Source organism: Arachis ipaensis, chromosome B10 (genome assembly GCF_059453495.1).
Source record: "Arachis ipaensis isolate K30076 ecotype BB chromosome B10, ASM5945349v1, whole genome shotgun sequence".
Taxonomy (NCBI): domain Eukaryota; kingdom Viridiplantae; phylum Streptophyta; class Magnoliopsida; order Fabales; family Fabaceae; genus Arachis; species Arachis ipaensis.
The window spans coordinates 3,374,678-3,401,877 of NC_142435.1; the positions used below are offsets into that span (position 1 = coordinate 3,374,678).

Genomic DNA, 27,200 nt, shown 5'->3' on the forward strand with positions numbered 1-27,200 from the left:
GTACCTTCCAACTAACAAGATTCAATCCTCTTCCATCAACTTGTCCTTTCCAAAGAAAATTCCTCATCATAGACTCCAATTTACTAATGATTCCTTTGGAAAAAATAGAGACCTGCATCTGGTACGTGGGAATAGCAGCGGCAACAGAATTAACCAAGCAGAGTCTACCAGCCCGATTGAGTAAACTCCCTTTCCAGCTTGCTAGCCTACTCCGAATCTTATCCAGGATACCATTGAAAGCTGAACGAGTCACTCTAGAATGGCTAAGGGTAACTCCAAGATACTTGCCCAAATCCTGGACAAATCTGATAGAGGATACCCCAGTGAAAATCTCTTTCCTTGTTGCAGAGACATTCTTGGAGCAAAGCGCTTTAGACTTCTCCACATTAATCTTCATCCCAGATGCTTTGCAAAAAGTCTCTAAAACCAACATCACATTTTGCACTTGTCTCTTTGTAGCTTTACAGAATAGAAGCAAGTCATCCGCAAACATTAAATGGGATATTCTTGGTCCCCCTCTAGAAATAGCAACCGGCTCCCACAAGCCCAAATCAACCTGATGACTAATAAAGCATGCCAGTCGCTCCATACACAACACAAAAAGATAGGGTGACATAGGGTCTCCTTGTCTAAGACCTCGGCTAGGAGTAAAGCCATTCAGACGACTCCCATTCCAAAGAATAGATAAGGAAGAAGCAGTGACACAATTCATAATCAAATTAAGTGTAGGAATAGGAAAACCAAAGCTCTTAAGGGTATGAGCTAAAAACCTCCAGTCAACTCTGTCATAAGCTTTCTCCAGATCAATCTTAAAGGCCAGTGTGCCTTTCTTTGATTTAGTCTTCTTCATAAAGTGGAGGACTTCTTGAGCAATAATGATGTTGTCAGGAGTTCCTCGTCCCGGAATAAATCCTCCTTGAAGCGGGCCAACAATCTCCGCAAGATGAGGACGAAGCCTATTAACAAGGACCTTCGTGATGATCTTGTAAACTACATTGCAGAGACTAATCGGCCTGAAATCTTTCATAGATACCGGTGATTCAACCTTTGGAATGAGAACCAGTAAAGTCTCCAACATTCTCGGATCAAGAGTAACACCGGAGAATGCCTGCTTAACCATCTTCCAAACATCAAGACCAATGATCTCCCAATATTCTTTGAAGAAGAAAGCTTGAAACCCATCCGGACCTGGAGCTTTAAAAGAGTTCATGTGAAAAACAGCTGTTTTGACTTCCTCCATAGTAACTGGTGCCGTAAGATTATTGCAAGCTTCCTCATTCAGAGAAGGAAGAGGCACATCACCAAGGCAACCCAAATCAACATCATCCAAATGACAGAATAAGCTTTTATAGAAAGACTCTGCTTCTTGACTCAGAACTTCTGGATCAGTTTCCCACACTCCATCCTTGAGAAAAAGGCCATGAATCTTATTATGCTTCCTTCGCGCAAGAGTTTGAATATGAAAGAATCTTGTATTCCTATCCCCGAACCTTACCCACTGCTCTCTGGACTTTTGGAACCATAGGAGCTCTTCTTGCACTAGAGTATTATTATAATCATCAAGCAACTGTTGCTCTTTCTGACGCAAATAAATACTATCCACCACTTCCAAACGCTTTTGTAAATAATTAATCTGCTGCTCTAATTCACATTTCTTAACAAAAATGTTACCAAATACCTTCGAGTTAAACTCTAGTGAATTCTTCTGTACTTCTGAAAGCTTGCCATGAATTCCTCTATTACCAGACCACCATGACTGGTTCACAATATCTTTATACCCAGGATGAGTAGCCCAAGCAGCAACAAATCGGAAAGGTCGATTCCCTTTAGGCTGAGGACGACCTTTACAACGCACCAGAATAGGGCAATGATCGGACTGAAGCCTATTTAAAACTTCTGCATAAGCCTTTGGAAAGATAGATAACCAACTACTATTTATACAGACTCGATCAAGCTTTTTTGCCACGTCAACATAATTTTTCACCCTCCTGTACCAAGAAAACTGCCTCCCGATAGTCTTCAGATCAAACAAACCACTATCCCCTAATGAAGTAGCAAACATGTCTGCTCTTTGATGAGAAAATTGACAGCCCTTAGATTCATGAGAAAATTTGACTTCATTAAAATCACCAAGAACAATCCAAGGTCCTTGAAAAACCATGGATTGTGCAACAAGATAATCCCAAAGGAGAACCCTTTTATTAAATTGAGGACTGCCATAAATACCACTACACCTCCAAATTAAATTATCAAAGTGAACCTCAACAGTAACACCCTGATCAAAAGCATCAATGAACTTACAACAAACACCCTTCATAGAGGATAGAAACCAAATACCTCCCTTATGCCCCTGTGCCTCTACTATACCAACAGAGTGATACCCCAACCTTTCCCAAAATAATTTTAAATGCTGAAAAGGGGAGTGAGTTTCAACCACAATAAAGAAAACATGTCTAAATTTTCTAACAAGTTCCTTACAATGCACCCGGGCTAACTTATTAGAAGCACCCCTAATATTCCAAACAATCATATTTAAACTATCCATAAATAATAGGGACAGAATAAATAAGAACATAAACTCTAAACAGAATCACCAACCTCAATAGGTGGTTTGTCCTGCGGTACTGGCACACTCTGATCCTCAATAATTGCCACCTTTGGACCCCCTGACACTGCACTTGCCATGCTTCCATCTACTAAGGTTTCCTCCGTTGTGCCACCATTTTTATCAACTGGCGAGTTCTGCAAGGAGGAAGGCCGAGGACGCTTCCGTAGAGAAATTCCACGACGTGCAGGAGTTCTGCGCGATGGAGATGGCGCAATTTCATGTTTTTCTTGCTTCCCCATCCTAATGCCAGTTGATTTGCCTCCATCACCATGCAAATTGGGCCTTGGAACCCTTCTCGAACCAAACTTGTGCTGCTTTCCATCTTGGTCCTTCAAACCTGATGACTGGCCCATTGTAAATTTTTTCTTACGCAGCACTTGTTGCCAGCCCTCTCCATCATCCATGCATGCCTCATTAACAAGACCATCAGGCACGTGAGGAGCCAATGATTCCGTAACCACATCCTTCCCTTTAACAACTCCTAATTTCTCACCCAAATCACGAGCTTCTGATTCAGCCTCTTTTTGAATCTCATGATTGTTGTGTGGCACTAGTGTTGGGGCTTCATTATTTTTTCCATCACTAAAGGAATTTATGTTTCCTTCCAAGGACTCCTTCTCCATGCACAACGATTTATCATGCCCATACCGTGCACAAGTAGCACAAATCAACTGTAAACTCTCGTACTCCACTTCATAAGTCACACCCTCCACTATAATATGTTTGATTACAGGCAACTCAAGATTAATTTGAACACAAGCTCGGGCATATTTTCCTCTTTCTGCGAGCTTAGTAGCCAAATCTACTTTCACCGGAATCCCAATTGCAGAAGCAATTCGCAGCATTGCTTGTTCCTGGTAGCACCAAATTGGAAGTCCCGAGACTCGAATCCATACCAGCGTTGATCCAAAGGATTTTTCGCATGGCCTAAAATCCACATCCCATGGCTTTACTGCAACATAGTGACCGTCTATCAACCACGGCCACCAAGAATGACTTTCTCACGATCCCCAGCAATATCAAATTTAACCAAAAAATATCCAAATCCCACATCCAACAAATCAAACCCTCCTTTGATGCGCCATACTATCCGGAGCTTATGCATGAGAGCCGTGTAGCCATAATACTTATCCAACACCTTGATCACGATGGCTTCCTTATAAGGTTCAGCTAGACAGCTCTTTGCCTCCTTGGTAAAACTGACACTTGGTGGACGAGAATCACCCTGCTTACCTGTCACCGTCGCGATACCATCCCCAGATAAAGACCCTACTAATGCAAAGGCCTTAGACTTTTCTGCACCAATGACTTTATCTCTAAAGGAGACCTTGGATGGCTTTCCTAACCCCTCTCGAGAAGAACCCTCCTTAACACCGGATACACACCCACCCACGCTCTCCCCCTTATCTCTTCTGATGGCATGGCCATCTTCCTCACCGTGTTTCACTCTCAACCGCTCGCCCCCACTTTCTCATTCTCTCATTCTCTTTGAGTACGGAGTAATGGTTTAATAAATTTTTCTAAAAAATTATATTTGGATTTAGTTAATGGATCCATAAGTAATAAAAAATTAAAAACATGGGACGGTCTGGGGGTTAGGTTAAGTGAAGGAATGATGTGGGTCCACGTGTATTTTGGCGAGGCGGTGCCGCGCCCTCCGTTGAAAAGCTTCACTGGCCACGTTGGCGTTGCCGACGTTTCAACGCAGGCAGCTATGGCTATGCGCCAGCCCCTATGGTATCATCATCATTCATCCCTCCAAACGTGAATGCTTGTTTTCGTTCTCCAATTTACATGGTAATCAAATCAAATGCTCTGTTAGCTTTAGGTGGTGATGGTGGCGGTGTCAACTGCAAGTGCGAGAGGCGTGCCTCCCAAGAGGCGCCACGTCATCACCAGCACCACCGGCAGTAGATTCTTCAGCTGGAAGCTCCTCATCCTGCTCTGCGTTTCACTCTCCTGCGTCCTCGTTTTGGCCTCTCTATTTTCTCTTCACTCCTCTTACCTCTCCAACGCTGATAGCTCCAACCATTTCAAGGTAACGCGATCAACGGTTTCTAGAACCTTCCACGGCCCCCCTAAGATCGCCTTCTTGTTCCTCGTTCGCCAAAACATCCCCCTTGATTTCCTCTGGCATGTCTTCTTCAAGGTTCGTTTCCCTCTTCTTTTTCTTTCTTTTTTTCTAATATTTATTTTGAAACTGATCGTTATTGGAAATTATGAGAAAAATATGATTGAGCTTCTTGTTTTTTTATGGATTTGGTTGGTGCAGAACGGTAACGTTGCCAAGTTCTCGATTTACGTTCATTCGGCGCCAGGGTTCGTGTTGGATGAGTCAACTACGAGGTCCAGCTTCTTCTATGGTACACAAATCTCCAATGTCATTCAGGTTCCCCGTCCTTCTCCTCTTTTCCCTATTTTGGCTTTTCCAATTGGTGGTTTTCAAATATAAACGTTGCTTTCTTTTCGGGTTGTTGATGCTTGATGTGGATGTATGTATATATTACCCCTTTCCTATGATGCACAAAATGGAAAGAAAATAAGAAGTAAAATGTTAATTCCCGGGGAACTTCTAAGGTCTGTTTTGTTTAACTGCTCACAAATTTTGAGTTATGAATTTGTTATACGCCCTATGAAGTTTTGTCTCCATGTCCCTTGAAAATATACCTTCTGCTAGACTCCGTGGGTGGAGCTGCTAAATTTGTCACCCCGTAATTGAAGGGACACCAAATTGATCCAAGGAAAAATTATTTCCAACGGTTTTTTTTAATTTGTCAACCACTATGTTACTCGCATCGTATATAACATAATTTACCTTTTAAGAAAATATTTCAAATGGGTTATTTAAACTTGTCAACCAATATGTGTTGGTAAGTTACATCTTATAACATTATTTTTTTTCATTTTTTAAAAAATCATATTACATAATGCATGGCATGGTTTCATCAAAAGCAAATTATGCAAGATATAGTAAAAAAATCAATTAAGTATCCTCTGTTCATACTCATTGTTTTTTTTAATTGGGCCTGGATATATGTTTTTATCCTAATGCGATCTCTGCGGATATGATTTAGTATAAAGATAGAGTTTTGCTAATACAAAAGGGAAATGATTTTATAGAGAAAGTGATCTTCTATGTATTTAATGCCATTGGAAACTCAGGATTTTATCTTTCCTATAAAAATCCTTCCATTTTTGTATTCTTCACAAATGCCCTTTGTAAAACCGATAAAGATATAAATTGTCAGCTGTTGTCTGGTATACCAATGTGTTGTCTAGTCCAAATTTTTTAAGAGGTCGCTTAATTCGTTATTTTAGGTTTCATGGGGAGAATCAAGTATGATTCAGGCTGAAAGGTTGTTACTGGCGGCAGCACTAGATGACCCTGCAAATCAAAGATTTGTTCTTCTCTCAGACAGGTTGGCATTTACAAGTCTTGTAATAACATAAGTTTCCATGAGGACTTTTATCTTTATATGTTTCTTCTTTATCCTGTTTGTACTTGTATCCTTTTTGAAGTGAAGAGGCAGGTTGGGATGTGGTATTTTACTTGCCATAGTAAGAATCTAAGTTTCTGTTTTCCACGTGCAGCTGTGTTCCTCTGTACAACTTCTCGTATGTGTATAATTATGTCATGGTTTCTCAAAGGAGCTTTGTGGACAGGTAGAGAAGAAGGCTTTGGTTCTTGAGGTGCTTAGCACTATATCTTTTTTGGCTGCTCAATTATAATAAGTTCATGTAAAATGGAAATGTCCAAAAGGTGCAATGAATTAGTTTGTTCATATTGTAGCTTTCTTGATGTGAAGGATGGCCGCTACAACCCGAAAATGTCACCTAAAATACCAAGGGAAAAATGGCGTAAAGGGTCACAGGTGATTTCTCTTATCTTTGATTTTTGTTTAATCTTGATGTTGTTCTTTCCAGTCATGAAGGACTAAATCTGGTGGTATTTTCATCTGTAATTATGTTTCTTTTTGTTGCTGAGATGTTTTTATTAAAATGTTTGTTCTTCAATCTGTCAGAACCTACCACCTAGGTGTAGCTATCAGCTATCTCTTGTAGGTGATGGAGGAGCATCAATCTGAATAGCTGAAGGATTGATGAGATATATTAATCCATTTCAATTTACTCTTCATTTATGTGGTTTTTATGCTGCGTATCCTGTATGTGACAATATTTGGTTCAATCAATTCTGTAGATTAATGGGTTAAAAAGAGGCAAGGAAATGTCTTGCTTTCCTTTAGAACTAGTTGGAGAAAATATTGATCGTCATAAATCATTGTTTGCTACATCCAGCTGACTTTGGTAACACATACCATGCTATTGGTGTAGTTATTAATTTGGAAATTCAAGCATACCTTATTGATTCATTGATTGCTTTGGGTAGATATTAAATTGAATGCTAAATATCACATGATATTAGTAGGTGACATGATAAACTGTTTATTCCTTTAAAATATGTTTAAAGTTGAATTCATTTTGAATTTCCAGTGGTTCACTGTAGTACGTAGTCATGCAGAAGTAATCGTTGATGATGATGTTATCTTCCCTGTCTTCAATAAGCATTGTAAGGTATGTAATCAATCACAACTATTTTCAACCATATTTTATGTTGATTCAAACTTTCTTGTGTTGATTTATTAAGTTTCCTTTAAAGTTAATATGATATTATTTCAAAGTTGTCTTATAGAACCCAGCACAATACTGTTGCAAGACTGGGATTACTGTAAATGTTTAATGTGTTAATACTAAGGAATAACCTGTCTGATTTTCTTTCCATCTCAGAGACGTCCACCAGTTGATAACAGAAAGGGAAAGCTGAATCTTGTAAGTGGTTTAATTTTAGTTTTCTTTGTATCATTATTGGAATGTATCATGTTATCTTACTGTTATGTGACACAATATTCTTTACTTCTTTTAAACTGGAAATTTAGTTCAATACTCTACTATAAAGGCATACTTCTATTCTGATTATATCACATAACTGCAGGCCGAAGTTGTTATTTTAAATTTCATCCCATTGTCTTACTTCCCCCCTTCTATTTGGTATTTGATCACAGAATATAGTCAGATGAGTTACTTTCACAACCCTGGAACAGCTGTAGAATATCTATGATATGGTTCCTGTATACTTTTTTCTCAAACACTCAAATAACCTAATATTTGTAAAAGCCCCATATACAAACCATTTAATTCATGTGTGAGAATTAGTACATGATTGGCATTTTTTGTGGGATTTTATGTTTTCACTTATTTGTCGTATGTGTTAAAAGATCCTTGTAAAAATCAGTGACCTCTGTGGACTTGATCAAACTATGGAGCATGCTGTGATTCTAGTCTTTTTCATACTGATAACGTCGTCGTGATTTGAGTACTCAAATTATAGGGTGTTGTTTTTTGTTCTTTTTCCCCCTGCTTCTTTTCCCTATCAATATAAATGATTGTTAAGTGTTAACTATGGTTTTGGCATAAGTGCAGAAAATTCAGAAGCAGCACAACTGTATTCCAGATGAACACTATGTTCAGACATTGCTTGCAGTAAGATACTAAGATTCTTCCATCACTATTTACCTTTGCTATTTGTGGTTAAGGTTTTCTATTTTTCCGCATTAAAGTTTAGTACCTCTTCAAGTATTAATTTGCACTGATATTCTTTCTTCTTTCCTATGTTTTCTTTGTAGATGCACGGCCTTGAAGGTCAACTTGAACGTAGAACGTTGACCTATACCCTGTGGAACCAGTCTACAACAAAGATGGAGAACAAAGGCTGGCATCCTATTACTTACAGCTATGCAAATGCTAGCCCTCAAAGGATAAAGGAAATGAAGGTTATCTTCTGATACCTTATATTATACCTGTGCATAGATTTAGCTGCATAATTGGTGGATAATTGAGAACTACTTGTGCAGAGATTTCTATTCCTTTTTGTCATAAATTCTATCAGTTATCATAGGTCTGCAAATTTATGCTCAATTACCATGGTTGCATTTTTGTTTCTGGCTACCATTTCCTTAACCCTGTGCCTTGTTCTTTCTTTTTTTTTTTTTTGTTCCTTCTCTCTAACAGGGCATCAATCATGTATATTATGAGACGGAGTTTAGGACAGAATGGTGTCGTGTGAATTCAACATCTGTTCCGTGCTTTTTATTTGCTAGGAAATTCTCTAAGGGAGCTGCCATGCGCTTATTGAGTGACGAAGTTGTTGGCCACTTCCAAGTTTCTGCAATGTTGGACACTCCCCCATGACATGTTCTTATACAAATTACTGACCTACTTTCACATATACTTGGGACCTCAAATGGGATTGGTATACACAGAATAGCATACTCCGCAGTCCACACACAGATTTTGAAGACCCTAGTAACAGCATATTCCTAGGTAGCTGTGGCTGAATCAGTTAATTTGGATGTAACAATCTAATAGGACCATATTTTATCTGGGTTTAGCTAATAGGTTTTACGTATCTATCACGTGTAGTACAGTTACAGTATAAAGAGAAGCATTTTTCTTTTTATATTTTCGGTATTGGAGAAGCGACATTCTAAAAAGCTCACGTCACTTCAATAGTGTATTAGTAGTTCATAAATTTATCTTCAAAGCAGAAATCAATTGAAGAAAAAGTCATTGATTCAAGAGAAAGTTGAATAGGTGAACAATAATTACTTATTTACTTATTTGTTCATTAAGCAATATATCAAGTAAACACAAAAATAAGTGAATGAGTAGACGAAGAATGAACAATCTACTGAGAAACACAGGGCAGAAGGTGATATCTGTATTCAAAAGTTGCTCTTGATATCTTATTAATTATATTATTATTATTATTAACTGAGTAATTGCTATAGTTACATTTTAGGACTACGAGAAGTGGCTATGTGGTTATGGGACACGGGAAAGGATATTGGCTCAACATAGGGAATGTAATTTGGAAGACACAATTTGACCCATTTAATTTGTGGTCAACTGTCATCTATGCTTGAAGGAGATAAAACTAGGAAATGAAGTAAACAGAGAATTGTTAGGAAAGTAGAGGATTTTGATAGCAGAAAATATTGAAAAAAAAATATTAAAATAGAAAATATTGAAGAAAATATTAAAATAAAAAATTGATAAAAAAATTTCAACATCCAGTAATAAAGGAACAAATTTCGAGAGAGAGGAACTATTAAACAAAGCACAAACAATTCACTGGGAAAGGGTACTTACTACTTAGGGAGGAAGCTAAAACAAATTCAAAGTCAATAGTCTTCGCCTTCCTTTGTTCTTTTCCACTGTTCCCTCTAATCCTATATGCCATTATCACTTCCTTTCCTTTTCTGCATTTTTGTTTGACCAAGCTTTGACTTTTTGATCACCAAGTGTTTGTTCTGTGTGCTCTTCCAAAGGATCAAAGAAGAAACAAAGCAACAATGGATCAGGGGAAGAAATCGGCTTCATTGACCACTACACGTTTGTCACCACTTGCAAAACCCTTCACTCTCAACCGCTCCACCAACCACCAACCTGGTTCAGCTTCTTCATCCGTGCTTCACTGTAACGATGATCCTTTTAGCTCTTTGCTTGATTCTTTCAGGAAAAGCAACATGGGTTCTAAAGTAGCAACTGTGCCTTCAAAAACAACAGCTTTACCTGTTGAGATTTCCACTCAGGAGCAGGAAAAATCACTTTTTGAACAGTACCCTTCTCAGGAATTTGGAAAAGATGATGACTTTGATGGGATTCACTGGTCACACTTTGGAATTCTGGAAGAGTTTCCAATGCCTAGCTACTCATCAAGCTTGACTGGTTTAGGATATGGTACTGGTATCAGTGGTAATGAAGTTGATAGTTCAGTTGATGATGGGATCATGCTTCAGAAAGGTAATTTTCTTTTTCTTCTTGAATGGTTTGGGGCCTTCCCTAAACTTCTGCAATTTTGATAGATTCTGATGATTATCTTTCACTTGTATAGTACGTTGGTTATGCTTTTCTTATCTTATTGATCTTCCATCCCTTACTTCTGAGGGAAGTACCTTTAGTTAGTTGTGTGCTATAATTTCTATCACATTAAGCCTTTTACTGCATATAGTGAGGATAGTTTCTTTCATACTCAGTCTATTGCAGACTTGAGCCTTGTGCTTCTATGGTTACTAATATGGAGTATATGTATAAGATTTAACTGTTAAGTAGCATGTGGTTAACAAAGGGAATTTCTGAGTCGTTATTGTTGGTGAAAATGGTAATTTGCAGTCTTGCACAATTTCTAAGCAATGCTAAGAGTTGAGATTTCAATTTAGTTCACCTACAAATGTTACGAATTACATGCACTGAAAAGCAACTCACTAGTTATGCTGTTGCCTTCATAATTAAAATTTCAAAATCACTCATATTTTACTTGTATGCAAAGAATAACCATAAATTTTGTGGGGTTGAACAAAGTAATGAAGGTTTCTCCCAGGCCTTTGTAAATACTGCATATTAGAATTTTTAGTACTTGAAGACAAGAAACTTGTGCATCTCTGCTTTTTAAAAATTTTGGTGCTTAAAAGACAAGCAATTTATTTGTTTGAGTGTATTTTTATGTTCTTTAGACTGCTTAAAGATAAGCTACGTTCTGAGTTGTTTGTGTCTATAAGGTGGTAGATTGATATTTCTTTACTATATAGTGAAGAAACATTTGATTTTTCATATCTGAGAGAAATGTTTCGACTTACTGCTACATTCTTATGTTTGTTGTTCTAAACTTCTAATTATGCTCACATGACCGAAAATATCATATTATTGGATTTTCAAATGAACCAGCAAAATCAGTTCAAGTAGTGGTAATCAAAAGCATGCTTAGCATTCAATTCTAGTATGCTGTTCTTGAATTTTGGTTATAATTTTGTTGACAAGTTGCACTTTGGTGCTTCATAATTTTTTTTTGTTTGTTTAGGTAAGCATGCTCTTGATGGGTCAAACACTTGTATAGCAGTGTCTGATGGTCTTCTTAAAAAAAGCAATACAATTGGGGAAAAAGATATTCTATCAAATTCAAAAAGCACCATAGATCAAGCTAGCTCTAATCTTAATTACCCTAAGTTAGCGCCACTCAAGTTATCAACTGATACATACTCTGCTAAAAACATTCTGCAAGATCAATCTTCCAATAACTTAGGAGTTGACAGTGAACCTGAGGTGGATTCTCCTTGTTGGCAGGGAACAACAGCTTTTAGTGCAACGCCATTAGAAACTTCAGAGCCTATACAATCTCATCATGTTGAGAAAGGAACAGAAAAACATAATAGTTTAAATCCTCTGGCTCCTCAGTTCTTTCCTGGTGTTGGATACATCAAAGATGATTTTCTGTCTTCCAAATCTAGTGCATGCCCTATAGCTAATAATTTAGATTATATGGAAACTGTGTTGGTGGAATCCCCGTTGGAATTAAATAAGGGAACTGAGCTTCGGCATTATACTAACGTCAGTGGAAGAGAGAACACATTTAATGTCCTTAATGATCCAAAAAATAATTATATGAATCTTGTGCAAAATTCTCACTCTATAATGACTCAATCTTCTTCCATAGTAGATTGCTCAACACTGAAAGGAAAACTTGTAACTGCTGTAGATGTTGATGGCTTTGTGAATGGAACTAATGGGGTTTTCCATGGAAATGGTCATCCTCCAATTCCAACTTCATCCTCATCTGGAGTTGATTTTGATACTGATCTTCTTAAAACACTCAAAGGTCTTTTGAAGTTATTTATCGAGTCTCCCAGACCCGATGTTCATATAATGGTCAATGCTATGCATGTTCTTTCAGAATTGCTTGTCCAAACTTCTGTAGACCTAGCAAATTCATATAGTGAACCTGATCCTGATATTGTTGTACAAATAATCAATAATCTGAACATGCTTAGCACAAAAAGATTTGAACAAGGGATTTCAACCCATGATTCAACATTGGCAGACAGTCCATATCATCTTGATAGGTCATCAAAATATTCTAAGGTATGTATTTAATCTGTCTTAGGCGATTTATGCATGGTAGCACCCTAGCTGGAATCTTCTCCTTGCCCCCAGTTTTATGCTGATTTTCATCACTGCTCTTCAAACTAATATGTCTATGTTGAAGGGACTTGAATTGACAAGTGTAGAGACCCTACCCACGCTGAATCAACCTTATGTGCAGAATGATCACCTGGGAAAGAAAATCAGTGTTTCTAAAGTGTTTGCTGAGAGTGGACGGATTTCTTTTGCATCTAGCAATCATCAAGGCACTGAAAATGAATTTGCTGAGGTACTTGGTGTGATGGTACCAGAATGTAACTAGAACTTTTCTGAAATTTGGAATAAATGTTTGAGTGATTGCAGCTTCAGGTCATTCGAAGAAGTCTTGGGAAGAGTTTGGATTATGAGAAACAAATGCATCCAGAGGCTATGTTGTTTTGGAATTTGTGGCTTGATTCTGAAGCAGAACGGTGTTATAGGAAATTCAAAACATTCCGTTGCCTTATGGAATCTGGCATGGATTTGAATTCAGCGAACATTGCGGTATTCCCTTCCACCTAAAATGTTACAGCAATCTTCTCTTCTTCACTAACTTAATACTTAATGTTCTTTACATGGCCTAATATATAGGACTTGAAATTGGCATTGCTGCTCTTAGAAGCCTCCTTCAAACTAACCTGCTCTAATATGTATATACTAACATAGGTGGAAATGTTTTCAGGAACTGTTGAGGTGATACTGCTTTGTAGATTTGAGAGGCACAGAACTGAGGCTGTAATTAGATTGGTGAAATCAAATAAAGAGGGAAAAAACGGAATCTATAATTTGGTAACAAAGTTGACATGTTATTATATGTCGAGTTGTAAGTTTTAACATGCCACTTAATGCTCTGTGGCATCACGGTAATACTATTAAAGTGTCTTATTACATTCAAACAATTGTAATTTTTGTCAATAATATGATCTTTATTTGTATTTAGATATATAATCAGGACAAGATGCTATTTCATGATGGCTTTACATCTTTACATGGTTTAATAATTCGTGTCATCTTAACTTTGTCTCTTCTGAACATTGAACTTCCAAGTTACTTTTTGGCAACCACTTTTGTCAAAGATATCATGACCTTGATGCTTCTGTTGTAATATTTTGCCTTTTTTTTTTAAGAAATATATTTTAGTCATGTATTCTAACCTCAATTCATTATTCCATTTAAATGGAATGGAATTTTTTTAAATATTAAAAATTTATTAAAGAACTCTGAGTTAGGACACAACATGGTGAGTATCTATAATTAGCAATAAGCCAATAACCACCGAAAATATGAACCGATGTTAGAACAACTTAGTAGAGACGTGCCACATACGAATCAAGGTTATAATAAATGCTAAACATTGTTAGCTTAATCTGGAATAACAAGATGAACGGTCAAGTATCATTATCAATTTTAATCATGTGCTATATTAGTAAAAATGAAGAATATAATTGAAATAATAATATTTGTATATGGTTGCTGCAATGAGCTTGTAGCTGAAGGGTAGTTAGTTAAAGATGTACCTAGCACAACCGAAGGAGTTGTTGTTCCTTATAGTTCCAGCAATAAATTCAAAACTATATTACTTCAGTGAGAGAATGTGCCTTTGTTTGTGAGTTAAACAATGATATGAACCCTTCAACATATGAAAATGAACCCACCACCATCATCACTACCCTTTTCCACCATACACATTCAAAGGGTTGGTTTATGCTTCTGCCATACGATTATAAAAACATTGCAACATAGCACTCTCATTTGAACCTTGAGGGGTATGACCAAGACCATAACCAAGAAAACAAGAACAGAATGATGGAATCTAGTGTTCAGTTGTGCAATTCTTGTGGGGAACAAATTGGAGTTGATGCTAATGGAGAGGTGTTTGTGGCTTGTCATGAGTGCTATTTTCCAATCTGCAAAGCTTGTTTTGATTATGAAATGAATGAGGGTCGCAAAGCTTGTCTGAGATGTGCTACTCCCTATGAAGGTAACACTTTGAAATCTCTACTTTTTTTAAAATCATTTCACAAAGTGAATGAATTAGCATGCATGCGCCTTCTTTTTCCTGAGCTTTGTTTCCTTTTGTACATCTTATAGAAAGATCCAAAAATGATGATGACACCAAGGTTAATGGAAATCGGTCAACATCAATGGCTTCTGAGCTCAGTATTTCTCAGGATGTTGGAATCCATGCTAGGCATGTCAGTACTGTGTCCACAGTGGATAGTGGTATGAGAGACTTAAGCTAACATTTTCAAGTAGATTTTTCTTTAGAAATGCTCATTGATCATTCATTCATAACATGGTTTTCTTGTAGAGTTAAATGATGAATATGGGAATCCAATCTGGAAAAATAGAGTGGAGAGCTGGAAGGAGAAGGATAAGAAGAAAAACAAGAAGAAAAAGGCTGAATCTAAGGCCGAAAATGTGGCGCCAATTCCCCCGGAACAGCAGATGGAAGAAATACAGTAAGTTCACTCAGAAATGAGAAAGTTTTCTTGAAATGAACAATAAACAATTCATTCCCCTTGGGTTAGTATATTCCTGAGATGCATGGAATTGGACACAGAAATAAGTTAGACTACATAGAAGTAAAACAAAAAATATGGCTTGAAAATTGACTTCTTCAATTGATTAAGCTCTGAATCCTTTGTTAGCATTCTTGCATTTTCCTTGTCCTACTTTATAGCAGTAGTTATAGGCAGAATACAAATTATCAAACCTTAAGCATCCTAAATATAAAAGGAATGACATGGACAAAAATTTAGTATGGTTCTTTAAGATTATATTGATGTGCATACATGGCCATGTGTTGGTATGTTCTGCAGGTCCTCAGAGGCTGCTGCTGCTGAGCCACTCTCAATTACTATTCCAATATCGAAAACAAAAATGGGACCATACAGATTTGTGATAATCATGCGTCTGATAATCTTAGGTCTCTTCTTCCATTACCGAGTCACAAATCCTGTTGACAGTGCTTTTGCTTTGTGGTTGACATCTATCATCTGTGAGATCTGGTTTGCATTTTCATGGGTGTTAGATCAGTTCCCTAAATGGTATCCCATCAACAGGCACACTTTTATTGACAGGCTTTCTGCCAGGTAAATATACAAAACAAAGTTCTAAGATATTCGGACATGTTCCTTGTACTTCAAGTTTTCTGTTGAACATCTAAGTTAATTGTGAAAACTCACATGTGATCTATGTTGGAATGTCAGGTTTGAAAGAGAGGGTGAACCATCTCAGCTTGCTGCTGTGGATTTCTTTGTCAGTACAGTGGATCCATTGAAGGAACCGCCCCTGATCACGGCTAACACAGTGCTTTCTATTCTTGCTGTGGACTACCCTGTGGATAAAGTATCCTGTTATGTGTCTGATGATGGTGCTGCAATGCTTACATTTGAATCCCTTGTGGAGACAGCTGATTTTGCAAGAAAGTGGGTTCCGTTTTGCAAGCAGTACTCGATTGAGCCGCGAGCGCCTGAGTTCTACTTCTCTCAGAAGATTGACTACCTCAAAGACAAAATTCAACCTTCTTTTGTGAAGGAACGTAGAGCTATGAAGGTATTCATTACATTACATTGTTCTTTTTCCAAATCCAAATGGAGTATCTTCTCATGAATCATGATTATCTTCCAGAGAGACTATGAGGAGTATAAAGTAAGAATCAATGCTTTGGTAGCCAAGGCACAGAAAACACCAGAAGAAGGATGGACTATGCAAGATGGAACCCCTTGGCCTGGGAATAACTCGCGCGATCACCCTGGCATGATTCAGGTATATCCATTCACCATTTGTTGAATCAAATCTATTGGCAGAGTCAAATGCCTAACTTCAAGGACTAAACTATTTCTGCCAGTTTAAAGTGTCCTGTATTCAAATGAATTTTTCTGTTATTTGCTATTTGCAGGTTTTCCTTGGACACACTGGTGCACATGACATAGAAGGGAATGAACTTCCTAGGCTGGTGTATGTTTCCAGAGAGAAAAGGCCAGGTTACCAACATCACAAAAAGGCTGGTGCTGAAAATGCATTGGTAAGAATGCTTAAAAATTTATCTGGATTTATGTTTCATATCCTTATTAAGATCCTTGAGATTTTATTAGGCCTGTTGATTCTTGTTTGGATTTATATAGGTGAGGGTCTCAGCAGTTCTCACAAATGCTCCCTTCATTCTCAATCTTGATTGTGATCATTATGTTAACAATAGCAAGGCTGTCCGGGAAGCAATGTGTTTTCTTATGGATCCAGAAGTTGGTAGGGATGTCTGTTATGTGCAGTTCCCCCAGAGATTCGACGGTATTGATCGCAGTGATCGATATGCAAATCGCAACACAGTTTTCTTCGACGTGAGTTTAAATAAAAACAAACTGTTTCAACAGAAATTTTGTATTGTGTGTGGTAGAATTATATAACAATGAAACAAGTATTCACAGCACTTTTTAACCTTGATCCATTTCAGGTTAACATGAAAGGACTTGATGGAATTCAAGGACCTATGTATGTGGGAACTGGATGTGTTTTCAATAGACAAGCTCTTTACGGTTATAGTCCACCTTCCATGCCCAACTTACCAAGATCTTCTTCATCATGCTGCTGCTGCTGCCCCTCAAAGAAGGCCAAAAAAGATGTCTCTGAGCTTTATAAAGATGCAAAGAGGGAAGAACTTGATGCTGCTATTTTTAATCTTAGGGAGATTGAAAGTAAGAACAGTTCTGTTTTTCCAACCATGTTTCACTGAAAATACAGAACAAACTCTTATTGAGTGATATATCACTGGTTTCTTTTTCTTTGCTGTAGATTATGATGAATATGAGAGGTCAATGCTGATTTCACAGATGAGCTTTGAGAAAACATTTGGCTTGTCCACTGTTTTCATTGAGTCCACATTGATGGAGAATGGAGGTGTTCCTGATTCTGCAGATCCCTCAATGCTGATCAAGGAGGCCATTCATGTAATTGGCTGTGGATATGAAGAGAAGACTGAATGGGGAAAAGAGGTGAGGCTTAAACGTTTCATTCATGTGTTGTTGACTTGTTTACTAACTAAAATGTGTTGTTCTTGTTGTGTATTCATTCAGATTGGTTGGATTTATGGATCAGTGACAGAGGATATCTTAACTGGATTCAAGATGCACTGTAGAGGATGGAGATCAATTTACTGCATGCCATTAAGGCCAGCATTCAAAGGGTCAGCACCAATCAACTTGTCTGATAGGTTGCACCAAGTTCTTAGGTGGGCCCTTGGATCAGTTGAAATCTTCTTCAGCAGACACTGCCCTTTGTGGTATGGATTTGCAGGTGGACGCCTCAGATGGCTTCAGAGACTAGCTTACATAAACACCATTGTCTATCCTTTCACATCACTTCCTCTAGTTGCTTATTGTTCCTTGCCAGCAATTTGCCTTCTCTCTGGAAAGTTCATCATTCCAACGGTAGTTTCTTCATCTTTTATTCTTCTTAACACATCATAACAAGTTACAACTAATAATGTCTTGCACCAAAGAAAACAATTCATAGCTGCATAAGCTTAGAACTTAGGCCATTACACTAATTAGCCTTAAACCATTTTGTTTTTGACAATTGAATGCAGCTATCAAACCTAGCAAGTGTACTCTTTCTTGGACTATTTCTGTCCATCATAACCACCAGCATCTTGGAGCTTCGATGGAGTGGCGTGACCATCGAAGCAATATGGCGAAACGAGCAGTTCTGGGTCATAGGAGGCGTCTCGGCCCACCTCTTCGCCGTCTTCCAAGGTTTCCTGAAGATGTTAGCAGGCATTGACACAAACTTCACAGTCACAGCAAAAGCTGCAGATGACACAGAGTTTGGTGAACTCTACATCATAAAATGGACCACACTCTTGATCCCTCCAACAACTCTGATCATAGTTAACATGGTTGGTGTTGTTGCTGGTTTCTCTGATGCACTCAATGGAGGTTATGAGTCTTGGGGGCCTTTATTTGGCAAAGTTTTCTTTGCATTTTGGGTTATTTTTCATCTGTATCCATTCCTCAAAGGTCTCATGGGTCGCCAGAACAGAACACCAACCATTGTTATACTTTGGTCAGTGTTGTTGGCATCAGTCTTCTCTCTTGTTTGGGTTAAGATCAATCCCTTTATCAGCAGAACTGACAGCTCAACCATCTCAGGGACTTGCATTTCTATTGATTGTTAAAATCTCACAATTATCAAACAGTTTTGATCATATGGTATTTGTGAAAGATTTCATTTGCTACAGTGTGCAAAGTCATAAAATGTGTAACTATTTTTCACCAGGGTTAAAAACTCTCTTGATATATATTTTTTTGGGTTTTTTTTTATAGATTGACTAAATTGCTGTATAAGAACTAAGAAATATTAGTGAATTTTTAAAATATTTTTTACTTATAAAAATTGAATAGTCGATATAAATATTAATAAAACTAATATTGTTTGTTGTTCTTATGACATAAAAATTATGAAAATTGAATAAATAGTTTATTATAAATTATTTTTGAAATTAAATTAAAATAGTAATATATAAATATTCTCACTTGTTATATCTATTTTAGATAAAATATTATATCAATTTATTTATTATCTGTTATAAAATAGAATATATACTTCTTTAAATAATTCAAACTAATGGTTAATAATAAGTGAGTTTATGTGAATTATGATGTTTAATTTAAAATAAATATACCTAAATTTAACATAATCTTAATAATATAATATCTTAATGTTTTGTTGGGGGCACGACGAAATCTATTAACTTTGAATCTCTGAAGGAAGTCGTGGCAAAGAACCTACCTAATGTCGTACAGGTTAGAGAAATGGGAGCGTACAAAACCCTACTGACTTTTGATAGTGCTATGCATGCTGAAGAAACGTACACCTTGAACATGAATTGCCTCCTACGTTTATTCCACAGTGTATGGCGGTGGGAGGAGTCGGAACATAATAAAACTCGTAGGGTGGTTTGAATGTTTTGGGGTTCCATTACATGCATGGTCTGCGAAAACTTTCACCACGATAGGAGGCTAGTGGGGGGAAGTAGTTGGGTGTGCTCGAGAGACAGAACTGTGCAATTCTTTCACGGTAGGCCAAATTCAGATTGATACGTGCATAATGGACGTTATTCAGGAATGGATCCATACAACGGTGGGTTCTGGGGGCTTTGATGTGTTGGTAAAAGAAGTTGGACATGAGGCATGCAACCTGCAGTGCGCGGAGAATCTGGGTAATGAAGTTATAATAACCGGTGAAAATAGTAACTCTGCCACCACAAAGACAAGCTTAGGAGTGGAAATAGAACAGGGATTTCAAGCAGGGCCGGCGCACGAAGTCGCTCAAGTCGAAGACATGCTCATACAAGTTAACCCGGAGGAGGAAGGAGACAAGGGTAGAGTGGTAATTCCAATGACAATTTTGAATGAATGGGTTAATGGTAATAATTATCAAAATTCCTTGAATTTCGAAAAAGATCAATTAGTCAAGGGCGATAATCAAGGGATGGCTGATTTAGGGGGAGGGACGGTTATAAGTGCTGCGGGAGATTCAGAGAAGACGCTGTCTTATGTTTATAATGGGCCAAAGGGAGGAGCCAAAAAGGGGAAACAAAAAAAGGCTTGCCACAATTCAGCTTAGGCCTGCCAAAACAAGAACTTAGAACAGGACAACCACTTCCTATTGGGCCCAACCTCAAGTGAGGATAGTGATGGAGACAGTGGGCCTGTGTTGGCGGTTCCGGGTCGGGCTTTTTGCGGGTTGCTGAACACCAGGGCGGAAGAGGTGCGCAGCTATCACAACAGAGGGGTTCTCCTCGAGGAAGAGGACGGCGCGCTTGTTGGGACTGACCGGGGGGAAGATCGGCGATCTGCAGACGTAGGAATCGGACGGCGCCAGGGCAGAGAGACACCCACATGAACTCGCAACAGCCAGCAGGGTGGGACTGTAATCTCTGCCTCTGCGATTGCTGGTGGGGAGGCGAGACTTGGGGGGAGTTCCTATGCTGGGGGGAACGACACGACGGAAATGACGCGGATGGGGAATGGCGAGCCTGTCGTCTTCAACGGCATGGATGTAGAGGGAGACGAGACGAGGGCTGGTCAGAACTCTGAAGGGTTGAACGCGGATCCAATCCCTGGCGAAGCAACCTCCACCGGTCCTTATGTGAATCTGGCTGGAGACCTGGTTCGTTCTCAACGTGGTATGAGGACGGAATCCGGACAGGGTAAGGGGAGCCGTGGAGGGAATGAGTCTGGGTCTGAGGATGGTGGGAATGTGGCGGAGGACAGTGACACGCAAGGTTTGAAGCTGGATGAGCAGATGCTTGAGAACCGAAGAATGTGGGATTTGGCAAAGGAGTCGGGCGTTATGTTGGTCAACGAGGAAGATGACATTATGGTAATACTCCAATCGCAGAACGAAGAAATCGAACAAAAAAGAAAGTTGGCAAAGCACAAGGAAAAACTGAGACGGTGCAGGCCCAAACAAATAAACAGGTGTGTAAAAAGAATTTTAAATGATATTTAGCTCTTGGAATTTTAGGGGGTTACGGAGTGATGGCAAGATAAGAATGGTGAAGGATTTAAAGATAAAACATAGATTAGATATGCTGGGGTTGATTGAGACTAAAAAACAGGTTGTGACTAGATTTGATGTTACAAGACTTTGGGGGCAAGGTGGTGCAGGTTGGGACTTTGTAGGCTCTGATGGTACAGCGGGTGGACTATTGTTAATATGGGCTGAATCTGTGTTTAAAAAGAATAACTGTTATAAGGGGGAGAGATGGTTGTGTGTTGAAGGGGTCCTGGTAAAGAATAATTACAATTGTGCTATCTTCTTGGCCTATGGTGCACATAATAGAGTTGCGAAACTTCAGGTGTGGGAAGAGCTGAGTTACATAGCTGGGTTATGTCAGCTTCCTAGCTGTTACATGGGAGATTTTAATGAAATAATGCAGGTGGGAAAAAGGCAAGGTACTGATGTTCTACCTAGGTCGGCAGAAGAATTCAGGAGTTGGGTACAAGATATGCATTTAGTGGATTTGCCACTCACAGATCGCAAGTTCACTTGGTTTTGGGGATGCTCATGCAATCATATAGATAGAGCTCTGGTTAGCTTGGAGTGGTTGGAAGAGTTCCCCGAGACTCGGATATGCGGTGGACCAAGGAGTTTATCATATCACTGTCCTGTCATCTTAGAATATATGAGGCAGAGGGTAGGGCCAAGGCCGTTCCGAAGCCTTGACTCATGATTTACACATGAAGGCTTCCTTAGCTTCGTGAAGGAAGAGTGGCGAGGATTGGAAGAGATGCAGTTCACAGACAAGTTGAAGGCTCTGACGATCCTGCTAGGGAAGTGGCATAAGACTAAATTTGGGGATATGGACAAGAAGATTACGAGGTTTGAGGAAGAAATTAATAAGATTGATGATTTGGTAAGCAATGGGGTGTATGATGGAACGATGGAAGCTAGAAGGAAAGTGCTGGTTACCTGCTGTGAGAGGTGGTATGTTAGGAAAGAAGTCCAATGGAAACAGATGTCCCGGTCTCGGCAAGCAAAGGAGATGGACAAAAATACAAGATACTTTCACAACATAGCTTCAGCAAGATGGCGGAATAATAGGATCGATACATTGTTAATCAACGGTAGGCTGGTCAGGAACCAAGCTAGAATAAAAATTGCTATTAAGGAATACTACAAAGAGTTATATCACCAGGAGAAGTCTCCTATGATGAGCTTCAGAGATGGTACGGTCTGGTAAGTAGGATCGAGCAGGAAGATTCTGTAAATCTGGAGGCACTGCCGATAGCTGAGGAGATCAGAGAAGTTGTGTGGGATTGTGAGTCCTCTAAGGCACCAGGGTGTGACGGGTACAACATGAATTTTGTCAAGAGGTGTTGGGGTGAGATTGGGCCTGAATTCACGGCTGCAGTGATGGGGTTCTTTCAGACGTCAAGGCTGCCGACAGACACTAACATCACTTGGGTGGCATTGGCACCTAAGTTCATTGGAGCTAAGGAGATTAAAGATCTACGACCTATCAGCATGGTTGAATGCGTTTACAAGTTCATCTCTAAGATTTTGGTTAAGAGGATGAGATCTGTGATGCCAGCTTTGGTAGGGAAAACCCAGAGTGCATTTGTAAGGGGCAGGAAAATACATGATGGGGTGCCCATCGCATGTGAAACGGTAAACTGGCTCAAACTGAGAAAAAAGGAGGCAGCAATAATCAAGTTAGATTTCCAAAAGGCATATGATAGAGTCAGGTGGAGCTTTGTGGACATAGTGCTGCAAAAGATGGGGTTTGGCAACAGATGGAGATCGTGGGTGATGGAGTGTGTCTCCACAGCATCTATGTCGGTTCTGATTAATGGGTCGTCATCTAAGCCATTCAAGATGGAAAGAGGTCTGAGACAAGGTGATCTGCTTTCTCCGTTCTTATTCGTACTAGTTGTGGATGTCTTACATCGATTGGTGGGAGAGGCAGTCAGGAATGGGCGTATATCATCCCTGGTGATTGGCAGAGATAGTATAGCACTGTCACATCTTCAGTTTGCTTATGACACAATTCTATTCTGCCCACCAGAGGCGGACACTATCAAGAATTACAGGCGACTATTGAGATGCTTTGAATTAATGTCAGGTCTCAGTATCAACTTTGACAAATCGAGCTTGATTCTGATAAATTGTAAAGAAAAGTGGACCCAAAATATGTGCCAGTTGTTGGGGTGTAAAGGCGAGTCTCTTCCAGTCAAATATCTGGGTATTCCCTTAGGTGCGAATCCGAGGCTGGTGAAGACCTAGAAGCCTGTCATAGACAAAGTGGAGGGGAAGCTAAGTCTGTGGAAGGCTAAAGCTCTTAATAAAGCTGGAAGATTGGTGCTGATTAAATCAGTATTAAACAGTCTGCCTGTGTATTATTTGAGCTTGTTCAAGATGGCGAAAGCAGTCAATGATAAATTGATTTCACTGCAAAGAAGGTTCTTGTGGAGTAAAGATGATGGCAATAATGGGATGGCATTAGTAAAATGGGACGTGGTGCAGGCCCCGAAAAAACTAGGCGGGTTGGGAGTTGGGGATGCTATGGCTCGCAACACAGCTATGCTGTTTAAATGGTGGTGGCGATTTGCTAAGGAAGATTGCCCATTGTGAAAGAAGGTGGTTTGTTCTTGTTATAATCTGAATCCCCATGAGCTGCTGTCAACCCAAGTACTACCTACTAGGGGAGGACCGTGGAAGGATATATGCCAGCTACAAATAAGGAATGACCATATAAGGGATAAGATGGTTACAAGGCTGTCTATGGAGATTGGTGATGGACGGCATACGCGGTTTTGGGAGGATATTTGGCTACTTTGTGGGCCTCTAAAAGAGCGGTTTTCCAGGCTGTTCTCTGTTTCAAACCAATGTGGGTCTGTTATAGGGGATTGTGGGTTTTAGGATAGGCTAGATTGGATTTGGAACTTCCAGTGGAGGAGAGAGCTCTTTCAATGGGAGTTGGGAATACTGGGTCAACTACATGAGGCATTGAGACCTGTGCAACTAGTAGTTAACAGAGAGGATATGGTAGTATGGAAATATGATAAACAAGAAATTTATTCAACTAACTCATTTGTTCAGGTTTTGCAGGAGGCGACACTCCCGGAGGAGGTGACAAGCTACAGCTTCACAAAGACCATCTGGAAAAGGTTGGTTCCACCTAGAGTAGAGCTATTTGCTTGGTTTGTCCTGGTAGGTAGGGTGAATACAAAAGAACGGTTAAGCCGGCTAGGGGTCATTAACCAGGAAGATAATGTCTGTGTTCTATGTAATAAATGTGTGGAACATGTGCACCATTTATTTCTATGCTGTGAATTTGCTTGGCAGGTGTGGAGTGTTTGGTTATCGATGATTGGTCAACAATGGTCTATCTCAAGGACAATGAGAGAACATTTAGGCCATTACTAATTAGCCTTAAACCATTTTGTTTTTGACAATGCAGCTATCAAACCTAGCAAGTGTACTCTTTCTTGGAATATTTCTGTCCATCATAACCACCAGCATCTTGGAGCTTCGATGGAGTGGCGTGACCATCAAAGCAATATGGCGAAACGAGCAGTTCTGGGTCATAAGAGGCGTCTCGGCCCACCTCTTCGCCGTCTTCCAAGGTTTCCTGAAGATGTTACCAAGCATTGACACAAACTTCACAGTCACAGCAAAAGCTGCAGATGACACAGAGTTTGGTGAACTCTACATCATAAAATGGACCACACTCTTGATCCCTCCAACAACTCTGATCATAGTTAACATGGTTGGTGTTGTTACTGGTTTCTCTGATGCACTCAATGGAGGCTATGAGTCTTGGGGGCCTTTATTTGGCAAAGTTTTCTTTGCATTTTGGGTTATTTTTCATCTGTATTCATTCTTCAAAGGTCTCATGGGTCGCCAGAACAGAACACCAACCATTGTTATACTTTGGTCAGTGTTGTTGGCATCAATCTTCTCTCTTGTTTGGGTTAAGATCAATCCCTTTATCAGCAAAACTGACAGCTCAACCATCTCAAGGACTTGCATTTCCATTGATTGTTAAAATCTCACAATTATCAAACAGTTTTGATCATATGGTATTTGTGAAAGATTTCATTTGCTACAGTGTGCAAAGTCATAAGATGTGTAACTATTTTTCATCGAGATTAAAAACTCTCTTGATATATATTTTTTTGGGTTATTTTTTTTTATAGATTGACTAAATTGCTGTATAAGAACTAAGAAATGTTAGTGAATTTTTTTTTAATATTTTTTACTTATAGAAATTGAATAGACGATATAAATATTAATAAAAATAATATTGTTTGTTGTTCTTATGACATAAAAATGATGAAGATTGAATAAATAGTTTATCATAAATTATTTTTGAAATTAAATTGAAATAGTAATATATAAATATTCTCACTTGTTATATCTATTTTAGATAAAATATTATATCAATTTATTTATTATCTGTTATAAAATAGAATATATATTCCTTTAAATAATTCAAACTAATGGTTAATAATAAGGGAGTTTATGTAAATTATGATGTTTAATTTAAAATGAATATACCTAAAATTTAACATAATCTTAATAATATAATATCTTAACAATTTTTTTAAATAACAATAAAAAGATTAAAAAAATATATACTCTTAGTACATTTAAAAACATTTGTTTATTTGATCTATATTTTTTAGTAAATTTTTACTTAATATTTAAAAGGATATTTAAGAACATCTACTAAATTAATTAATCATTTTTTAAAAATCCATGTGCAAATGTGTTCTCAGCTGAGCGAAGTTAATACTGGATGTTAGTTGGGGGTATTTACTATTTAGTTTGGTGTTTATTTGATATTATAAAATCATTCCAAAATTTTGTTATATAGACAAAAACAATAATGCAAAATTTGGTTGATGGACGCAATTATAACTTGACATGATGACCAGTAGCGGAACTTGAAACAAAATTTTGGGGGGGCCAAATAGAAAATAATTGTCAAAATATTTTTGATATGGACCCATTTAAGATAAGCTCGTCTAATCTCATCTCTCTGGTTTGGGTGATATTGCCAAATTTAAAGTCGTTTTTCAAGATCTTGTTTCAAAAAGTTAAGGTTAAAGTCATCAGATGTAACTTTTTGAACTTTTGAAGATTATATCTCACTTTCTTCGTGATTCATTAAAGTAGAAGAACTATCTACAGGTGTTGATATTGTAAAAGTTATATGTTCTCCTTCTTAAATATTAGCCTTCCTCTTAAAAAATGTATCAATTCTTTGATTTTTTTATTATTATTTTATATAAAAATTTGAATATATATCATGTAAAATATGTAAAAAAGAAGTTAGAAGGACAAATATTAAAATTTATAATATTTATTAAATTTTTTTATCAATTTATACAAATACAATAATATTAATTATTGAATATTTTATTATTTTTTAACATATAAAAAATTAAATTAAATAAATAGTAAAATATAAAATAATATTAAATTAAATAAATAAAAAATATCTAATTTTTTATATTTGAACTTAAAGATAGAGAGAGTGTTGTTTATTGAACTTATTAGATACTTTAAGTCATAGTAAAGTATTTAAGTTAATTGAACTATTTTTTATCTTTTAAACAAGTACTACTAAATTTTTTATAAAAAGTTGGGGGGATCATGACCCCCCTTGTCTGAACTAAGCTCCGCCACTGACGATGACAATCCACAACTATCATCAAACTCGCTCGTCAAAAATCAAAACCTAGTAACAATCTTCTTAACAGCTTGCATTCTTCAAAATTATTTAACGAAAACTACTACTTAAAACATAGCAATGAAACTGAAATCTTGTCATACATTAATTAATTAATATTAACTTCTCTAGAATCAAGAGATTTGGCATAATTCAACCAAAAGCTAAGTAATTTCATTGATATAATACCGACTCAATTTATCTCGGTCCAAAATCACACTTCTCTTTGAACAAATCTATCTCTGTAATGCATAATCAAAGTTGAAATATATATCATTCTCATACCAAAGATAAAAACACTAACCAATTTAAGTTGGTCTATTAATTAGTTTATTA

At 37.9% G+C, this 27,200-nt stretch overlaps 3 protein-coding genes across 7 annotated transcripts; all 3 read left to right on the forward strand.

The window, feature by feature from the left end:
* The first annotated feature begins 4,206 nt into the window (after nucleotides 1–4,206).
* LOC107623839 (glycosyltransferase BC10) lies at nucleotides 4,207–9,122 on the forward strand. 2 transcript variants are annotated; one of them, XM_016326226.3, is made up of 11 exons: nucleotides 4,207–4,345; nucleotides 4,431–4,757; nucleotides 4,881–4,997; nucleotides 5,927–6,027; nucleotides 6,200–6,271; nucleotides 6,399–6,480; nucleotides 7,100–7,180; nucleotides 7,394–7,435; nucleotides 8,087–8,146; nucleotides 8,290–8,436; nucleotides 8,675–9,122. In XM_016326226.3, exons 2-11 carry the CDS (start codon nucleotides 4,443–4,445, stop codon nucleotides 8,852–8,854), a joined length of 1,197 nt encoding a protein of 398 aa, XP_016181712.1. In that variant the 5' UTR covers nucleotides 4,207–4,345; nucleotides 4,431–4,442; the 3' UTR covers nucleotides 8,855–9,122. The 2 variants fall into 2 exon arrangements, with proteins under 2 accessions (XP_016181712.1, XP_088359510.1); XM_088503384.1 differs by having other exon boundaries at nucleotides 4,217–4,345; nucleotides 4,437–4,757.
* Nucleotides 9,123–9,772: 650 nt separating this feature from the next.
* Nucleotides 9,773–13,629, forward strand: LOC107623599 (uncharacterized). Of its 3 annotated transcripts, none has more exons than XM_088503382.1 (5): nucleotides 9,773–10,468; nucleotides 11,523–12,580; nucleotides 12,705–12,869; nucleotides 12,944–13,123; nucleotides 13,302–13,629. In XM_088503382.1, exons 1-5 carry the CDS (start codon nucleotides 10,018–10,020, stop codon nucleotides 13,314–13,316), a joined length of 1,869 nt encoding a protein of 622 aa, XP_088359508.1. In that variant the 5' UTR covers nucleotides 9,773–10,017; the 3' UTR covers nucleotides 13,317–13,629. The 3 variants fall into 3 exon arrangements, with proteins under 3 accessions (XP_088359508.1, XP_020968580.1, XP_016181414.1); XM_021112921.2 differs by having other exon boundaries at nucleotides 9,785–10,468; nucleotides 12,950–13,123; XM_016325928.3 differs by having other exon boundaries at nucleotides 9,785–10,468; nucleotides 12,762–12,869.
* Nucleotides 13,630–14,156: 527 nt separating this feature from the next.
* On the forward strand, nucleotides 14,157–25,381 carry IRX1 (cellulose synthase family protein). 2 transcript variants are annotated; one of them, XM_088503381.1, is made up of 13 exons: nucleotides 14,203–14,600; nucleotides 14,711–14,842; nucleotides 14,931–15,081; nucleotides 15,442–15,714; nucleotides 15,832–16,177; nucleotides 16,253–16,390; nucleotides 16,524–16,649; nucleotides 16,750–16,962; nucleotides 17,076–17,316; nucleotides 17,414–17,613; nucleotides 17,695–18,048; nucleotides 18,207–18,413; nucleotides 24,796–25,381. In XM_088503381.1, the coding sequence occupies exons 1-13, from the start codon at nucleotides 14,423–14,425 to the stop codon at nucleotides 24,844–24,846; spliced, it is 2,610 nt and encodes an 869-aa protein (XP_088359507.1). In that variant the 5' UTR covers nucleotides 14,203–14,422; the 3' UTR covers nucleotides 24,847–25,381. The 2 variants fall into 2 exon arrangements, with proteins under 2 accessions (XP_016180605.1, XP_088359507.1); XM_016325119.3 differs by lacking the exon at nucleotides 24,796–25,381 and having other exon boundaries at nucleotides 14,157–14,600; nucleotides 18,207–18,930.
* The last annotated feature ends 1,819 nt before the right edge of the window (nucleotides 25,382–27,200 follow it).

Bases quoted from the DNA above. Each gene is read 5' to 3' on its own strand.
- IRX1 (XM_016325119.3), top strand. From the start codon at position 14,423: ATGATGGAATCTAGTGTTCAGTTGTGCAATTCTTGTGGGGAACAAATT. The intron at 16,391-16,523 runs GTATATCCATTC...TGCTATTTGCAG, and splicing joins ATCACCCTGGCATGATTCAG to GTTTTCCTTGGACACACTGG. The intron at 16,963-17,075 runs GTGAGTTTAAAT...GATCCATTTCAG, and splicing joins GCAACACAGTTTTCTTCGAC to GTTAACATGAAAGGACTTGA.
- LOC107623839 (XM_088503384.1), top strand. The intron at 4,998-5,926 runs GTTCCCCGTCCT...TCGTTATTTTAG, and splicing joins AAATCTCCAATGTCATTCAG to GTTTCATGGGGAGAATCAAG. The intron at 6,481-7,099 runs GTGATTTCTCTT...TTGAATTTCCAG, and splicing joins AATGGCGTAAAGGGTCACAG to TGGTTCACTGTAGTACGTAG.
- LOC107623599 (XM_088503382.1), top strand. From the start codon at position 10,018: ATGGATCAGGGGAAGAAATCGGCTTCATTGACCACTACACGTTTGTCA. The intron at 10,469-11,522 runs GTAATTTTCTTT...TTGTTTGTTTAG, and splicing joins TGGGATCATGCTTCAGAAAG to GTAAGCATGCTCTTGATGGG. The intron at 12,870-12,943 runs GTACTTGGTGTG...GAGTGATTGCAG, and splicing joins CTGAAAATGAATTTGCTGAG to CTTCAGGTCATTCGAAGAAG.